General features: G+C 34.4%; 1 protein-coding gene across 1 annotated transcript; it reads right to left on the reverse strand.

Annotated features, from left to right (window-relative positions):
- Window position 1: 1 nt before the first annotated feature.
- LOC111683658 (collagen alpha-1(IV) chain) lies at window positions 2-6,418 on the reverse strand (the record flags this gene model as incomplete). Its single annotated transcript, XM_023445756.2, has 7 exons — window positions 6,246-6,418; window positions 6,067-6,174; window positions 3,605-3,653; window positions 2,342-3,292; window positions 1,781-2,277; window positions 257-1,707; window positions 2-180 (listed from the first exon to the last, which is right to left on the reverse strand). Coding segments are annotated over exons 2-7 (3,147 nt in total), but the record flags the coding sequence as incomplete, so codon positions are not given.
- Window positions 6,419-7,812: the final 1,394 nt, after the last annotated feature.

The raw sequence follows: 7,812 nt of genomic DNA on the forward strand, positions 1-7,812 counted from the left end.
CAGTGAAACCACGATCACCCTTTTCACCATCAATACCGGGAATACCGTCAGCACCGGGAGGACCAACTGGACCCAAATCACCCTTAACACCCATCAAACCAGGAGGGCCGGGAGGACCTCTAGGACCAGTCAAACCATCCCTACCAGTTAAACCACGTTCACCTCTGTCACCCTTGGCACCTATACACAACATATGTAAGAAGGATAATGTATCAAAATAATTTGTCTAACCTTTTTGTAATGTTAAATTGCTTACCGGGAATACCAGCTGGACCAGGAGGACCACGTTTACCAGGTTGACCAGTAACACCGGGGAAACCTTTAGGACCATCATTACCAGGAGCGCCGCGTTCACCCTTCAAACCAGGCATACCGACCAAACCGGGATTACCAGGTTCACCCTTGGCACCATCACGACCTTGCACACCATCAACACCAGGAATACCGGGAGGACCTTGTGGACCAGGAGGACCAATTGGACCCATATCACCCTTGGCACCATCAACACCAGGCATACCAGGGGCACCAGGATAACCAGCATCACCCTTGTCACCAGGATAACCAGGAGGACCGTCTTTACCGGGGGGACCATAATTACCAGTGGGACCACGTTCACCTTTCTCACCTGGCAAGCCAGGACGACCTTGAGGACCACGAGGACCAATACCAGCAATACCCATTTCACCCTTTTGACCAGGGGCACCGGTTCTACCGGGAGGACCATTGAAACCGTCTTTACCGGGATTGCCAGGAGCACCAATTGGACCTTGGTTACCCTTTTCACCACGAGGACCAGTCAAACCACGAGCACCAGTTGGACCTACAGGACCTTGTGGACCGCGTTCACCTTTCTCGCCAGGTCTGCCAGCATCACCCTTTATACCTTGAACACCTTGTGGACCAGGATTTCCTTGAAGACCGCGATCACCCTTGTTGCCTTTAGCGGGTACTTGAAGCATATCAACAGCACATGAGCCAGGTTCACCCTTTTCACCTTGGGGTCCAGAGAAACCTTTGTCACCCTTGGCACCATCAAAACCAGCACGACCAGTGTCACCCTTAATGCTTTGACCAGGAATACCATCAAGACCATCTCTACCGGGAGTACCAGGAGTACCGTCAGAACCCGGAGGACCCATAAAACCTTTGTCACCCTTGGCACCCATTTCACCTTTTTCGCCATTTCTGCCAGGTTCACCTCTTTCACCACGTTCACCCTTAAGACCAGCGGGACCAGGATAACCACGTTCACCCTTGTCACCTTTTATAGCTTCGATTTGGTTCAAGTCAATAAGAGCGTCTTTACCAGGGGCACCATATGGACCAGGGGCACCGGGAAGACCGTCTTTACCCTTTTCACCAGGAGCACCGGGAGGACCGGCAATACCATCAGCACCGCGTTCACCAGGGTAACCACGTTCACCAGGAGGACCACGAAGACCAGGTTGACCAGGAGCGCCATCAGCACCACGTTCACCTTTGTCACCCTTTTGACCATAAGGACAGCTAGAGCATTTACCACCAATGTCACCTTTAGGACCCATGTCACCTTTTTGACCTGGGAGACCAGGACGACCGGCATCACCCTTTTGACCAGGAGCACCAATACGACCAGGAGTACCAGGACGACCTAATTTAGAGTCACCAGGAGCACCGACATTACCAGGGAAACCACGTTCACCTTTTTGACCCTTTGCGCCAGGCATACTAAATAAATTTCGAATCAAAAATGTAACAATCACGCATTTAGATATAACATAAGAATAAGATTTATATTTACCCAGGAATACCATCATCACCCTTTAAGCCTCTTTCGCCATAGCCAGGAAGACCAGCTTCACCCTTTTGACCTTCAGGACCTGGGGGACCAGTGTGACCAGTAGGGCCTTGAGGACCCATTGAACCTTCACGACCTGGATTACCTTTCTCACCCTTTTCACCGGGAGGACCTTCAACACCATTGTGACCAGGAACACCGGGGCCACCTTTAGCACCAGGCAAACCTTGGGGACCAGGAGGACCATCAAAACCATCCAAACCTTTAGGACCGGGAGCACCAGTGTAACCACGGGGACCTTTAGGACCTGGAGCGCCAGGAGAACCACGACCACCACCTGGGGGACCAGGAGGACCAACAAGACCACGTTCACCAGGTTGACCGGGACGACCAGGTTCACCCTTTTGACCGGGTTTACCAGGCAAGCCATTCAAACCAGTATCACCACGATCACCCTTTTGACCGGCAGGACCAGGAGGACCATAACTACCTTGACGACCCTAAATTCAAATAAATAAAACACATCAGTATTTAAGAAGTTGAAGAATTGTTTTAATTTCTTACTCTATCACCAGAAGGACCAGGAAGACCTTTTTCACCTTTCATACCATCACGACCAGGTTCACCTTGGAAACCGACTTCACCCTTAATACCAGCGGGGCCAGTATCACCTTTGTCACCTTTCTCACCACGTTCGCCGCTGTACGTTTCTTGTCCAGTCAATTTATGTTTGCGAGCAGGTTCACCCTTTTGACCCTTTTCACCTTTCTTACCGGGTTGGGGACGAGCAAAACAGGGAGCACCCTTTTCACCTTTTTGACCACGGTCACCACGTTGGCCAGGAGGACCATATGCACCAGTATCACCACGATCACCTTTGGGACCAATAGGACCCTCGGGACCAGGATTACCAGAACGACCAGCAAAACCGGGTTCACCTTTTTCACCCTTAGCATAATCACCATTTTCCTTAGCAGGTTCACCTTTTTCACCCTTAGCGCCGGGTTGACCAGGATAACCACGAGGACCAGTCATACCGCTGAGACCGGTAACACCGGGTAAACCTTTTTCACCATCACAACCGTCTTTACCAGGAATACCAGGGGCACCGGGATTACCAGCAATACCTTGAATACCAGGCACACCAGCCATACCGGGAATACCAGCCGTACCACGTTCACCCTTAAGACCACGAGGACCTTCTGGACCGGGATCACCCTTTTGACCCTTGTCACCTGGAGGACCTTCGGGACCGGGATAACCAGGCATACCCTTAGGACCGGGAGCACCGATGGCACCTTGAAGACCACGGTTACCTTTTTCAGCAAAACATTTTGGTATGCAACCGACTGTACCGCTAGTACAATTTGAGGGTACTTGACCGGTACGGGTGGTTGTAGCGCTATCAATTACAGCATAACTATCATCAATGGGATTTCTGGGAGCTTCGACTTCAGGTCTATAATGTTTGGCGGAGTTATAGATAGCTCCAGTATCGGCAGTTTTCCAAAATTGCTTTAATTAATTAACGTAAAACAAACGTAAGTTTTTTAACTACTTGGATTGGTTCTTAATAAAATTAAAGTTGTGGTTTTATTTTAATTTTTAATAAGTTAACTAGGAATAAAGTTTTCTTGGATTTTAATAATGTGAACTTTACTTTCATAGTATATATTGCAAAAAGGTTTAAACTATTTAAAGTATTGCAAAGTCGCCATGGTAAACAATTGCAATTTTTATGGAATTGCAAAAAATTTAATTTTTTAAAACAAAATTAGTTTTTTTTTTAATTTTATTTAAAATAAATTATTTAGTTCTTGTACTTACAGCATTAATTCCCACTAACGCTCCAGCTAATACAGCGGCAAAAAGTAGCCTGAAATTGAAAAAAAAAAAAATATTTAAGAATGACTAATATAAAATTGAGCCATGTCCGTCTGCCAGAACGTGTCAATTTTGAAATCAGTTTTCAGAAGTCCTTGAAATCTGTGAGATCAGAATCATTAATATTTATATCATACATGCTTCCGAGAAGAAAGCTATTTAATGATAACAATATCGGTCTAAAAATAATTTCAGAAACTGTAGCAGCAACAAATTTTGTCGAAATTCAACATGGTTAAAAATTATTTCGGAAGTGGACTTTATATCGGCCGATCCGGCCGTCGCTAAATAATTCGTGTATGTAAGCAAAACATTAGTTTAACATTTAATTCTGTAATGTTTGTTAATTATGTCAATTTAATTGATTCGGAAACAAATTTTTTATGTTAATTCTGACATTAATTTTTTGGAAGTTTGTAAATTTGTAAGGGAGCAAAATGAAATTTTAAACAGATTGAATTATTTTTTAAAACTTCTTGAATGCCTTTCTGAAAAACCTAATCAAGAATGAGAGAATAAGTCATAATTTATGTTTGAAATTCCGTTTATATGTTAGTTATTTATGGATTGATTTTGAATATTTTAAATAAGAAACTTTTCGAAAGCAAGTCCGATAGAATTATGGTATAATTTTATTTCGGTTATAACTGCGGTCTTCAGGAAATTATTTTTATCGAGCATATAAACAAACGAAAATAAACTTTTTTCATATGGATATCTACCTATATATTTATTAATCAATCTATTTATCTATCTATTTATTTATCTATTTATCTATCTATCTATCTATCTATCTATCTATCTATCTATCTATCTATCTATCTATCTATCTATCTATCTATCTATCTATCTATCTATCTATCTATCTATCTATCTATCTATCTATCTATCTATCTATCTATCTATCTATCTATCTATCTATCTATCTATCTATCTATCTATCTATCTATCTATCTATCTATCTATCTATCTATCTATCTATCTATCTATCTATCTATCTATATATAGATAATTTTTTTTAATTAGTATTAAAAATATTTAATATATTGAAAATTTTAAATAAATCTCAATAATTTATTATGTTGAATAGTATTGTTCTTAAGGTTTATAATTAAATTAAAAATTAGATAGACTTTCTTTGATTCGATCAGTTGATTTTAAGTGAAAAGATTGAGAAAACATTTAAGAGCTTTCTTTTTATTTATTACTCTTTAATTTAAAAGAGTTTTTGGATAAGTGTAACAATTTTATGAGATCTTTTTCAATTTAAGAGAGACAATGAAGGGAGAAAAAATTGTTAAGAGATTTTCTCTTTATTTCTTCAAAGAGTATAAAGAGTAAAAAGTAAGAGATGACAACAATAAAAAAGAAGACTTATTTCAAATAAAAAGAAACTATACAATTGTTTTTAATAAAATCAAAAAGGAAATCGGTTCAAAGGTGAGACAATTATGTTTTGACAATATTTATTAACAATTGATATTTAGGCTTTTTTGGGTAGGTATAAACTTAAAGAACTTTAACGTATAGTAATCTAAACTTTCTAATTCGAAAAAAAACTGATCTTTTTACAATAATAACAAGTGATCTTTTATGGTTTAGTAGTTCATTCATCAAATCTAACAAACTATTGCTGCAAATGTTTAAGTTTAAAGTTAGAATAACAACAACATTCTTAATTAATCAAATTATGTATATCGTTTGTAACCAAATTAAAGTTTCAAACTGATTTTTATTAAACTTGCTTATTTTGAAAAAAACATAAATTTTATATATTATAGAAAAATTTCCAAATTATTTAATTTTTTAAAGAAGACTTCAAATATTGAAAATATATAAAAATTATTTAAAATTTTAAAGAAATTTGAAAATTTTTAATGAATGAATTCAATTATTTGAAAATATTTGCGAATTATTTAAATTTAAAATTATTTTTTTCAAAAAACTTAAAAAAATTACAAACAAAATATATTCAAAATTATGCAAAAAAATGTTTTGAATTTATAACCATATCAAATAATTTGTTTTAAATAAATCAAAAGATATTTAATGATACAAAATTTTCGTAAAAAATTTAGAAAAAAAATTTTAAAATATATAGAAAATTTTTTCAAATAATTTAGGTTTAAGTATTTTAATTAAATCTTTATTAATTGCAATTAATAGCAAAATACTATTATATGATGTTTTCAATTTAACTGAATGTTAAGTTTTTAAGCAGAAGGTGTTATTCATAATTTTTTTTTAAATTTTCAAAATTTTTGTGTAGAAATTTTGATAAACTTAAACTTTGGCGATTGAAACTTTGATTTTTCACTTTAACACTTTACATATAAGAAATTTTTTTCTAGCAGTTTTAACACAATTTAAATAAATTAAAAGATAAATATTTTCAAAAAACTTACCGCTTCCAGAGGGGCTCCATGATACCCCAATTTTGTATACGTATATATTAGTTTCCTTACAGATCCCGCACGGATTTTTATTAAAAAAAATATTATGTTTATAACCTCCTAAAATAAAAAAAAATATTGAAACACTTAAAGCAAACTATTAACACTTTTTAAATTTAGTTAAAAATTACTTTATATAAATTATTTTTTTTTAACTAAAAAATTAAAAAAAAAAAATAAAAAAAGTTTTTTTTTTCTCAAAAAAACCCCATCTACCCCCAACTTTTTGCACAAAAAAGTAAAACAACAAAAGAGGGAAGAATGATGGCTTTTTGTGTGTTTTCTAAAATTATATATAAAGCGTGTCGATCTGACTTTATGAATCGACTAGAGCGTACTGATTTGCTTAGAATTTTTGTTCGAATAAGGCAAGTAATAAAAAAAAACTGTTTATTATTTTTTTTTTTTTGATTGTTGAACGAGCAGAAGTAATGCTACTACTTACTTGCGAAGGCACAATACGACTAATTATAGTATAAATTCCAGTCAACAGTAAAGCATCTCAGACAAATACAATACACGATCAACAAACTGTTAGTTGTATTATTGAAAATATATCGCTCAAAAAAATAAAGAACAAGCTGGCAAAAAAAAAAAACGATGTTACACGATGTACTCGTATTTACTCTCATATACTCATACACTACTCCTTTTACACATAAATCAGCATATGAATGCATTCGTATATAATATACATATGTGTGTAAACGAAATCACTCACACACACACACTCACATCAATAATCAAATCTTCAAAATGAATGAAAAATACGATCACTTGTTTTCATGTACATACAATACAGTTATTTACACACATTGACAACATTTTTATACTCTACATAAGCCGTTTTGTTTTTTTTTTGTTCTGTATTATTAAATGTTTGTTATTGTTTTTGTTTGATTATTATATAGTTTTTCATAAAATTATTTATACACACACATAGTTACTTGTATTATAATTAAAAAAATCTTCGTTTTTAAATTAATTTAATATTTTTCTTTCAATTCTTTTTTTTTTCTTATATATTTTTTTATTTTATTAATGTATGATAACTTTTTTGACATTTTTTTGTTGAGATTATGTTTAAAATTCAGTATTTATGAATTTTGATTTTTGAATTTTGAAATATCATTCCTGCTCGTGGTCATATTTGACACTTGTTTTGTGTTGTTGTTTTTGTTTTTCTTACATGCTTAATTTGTTTTTGTTATTACTGTTAAATAGTTATTGTTGTAATTATTATTATTTTTTTTTTGAAATTTTTTATTATTATCTTTATAAGCTTTAAAACAAAATTGAGAACATACTTAATACATAGTCTGAGTGCATACTTTGTAGATTTGGACTTGTGAATTTCATAAAATCTCAAGCAGTCGTTTTAATTTTATACTGTTATCAAAGAATATTATACATTTATATATGAAAAAAATATAAAAAAATTAGAATTAATATGTATACTAATCATATACTTAAATGTATGTGAAAATATAAATTAATAAACATATAGAAATTGATATATTATATATTTTTCACCTAAATGTCCAAACTTTTTTTACGTTGAAACTTTATAATTACTTCATATTTCGTTTTTGTAGATAGATAGATAGATAGATAGATAGATAGATAGATAGATAGATAGATAGATAGATAGATAGATAAATAGATAGATAGATAGATAGATAGATAGATAGATAGATA

This window comes from Lucilia cuprina, chromosome 2 (assembly GCF_022045245.1).
Source record: "Lucilia cuprina isolate Lc7/37 chromosome 2, ASM2204524v1, whole genome shotgun sequence".
Lineage (NCBI taxonomy): Eukaryota > Metazoa > Arthropoda > Insecta > Diptera > Calliphoridae > Lucilia > Lucilia cuprina.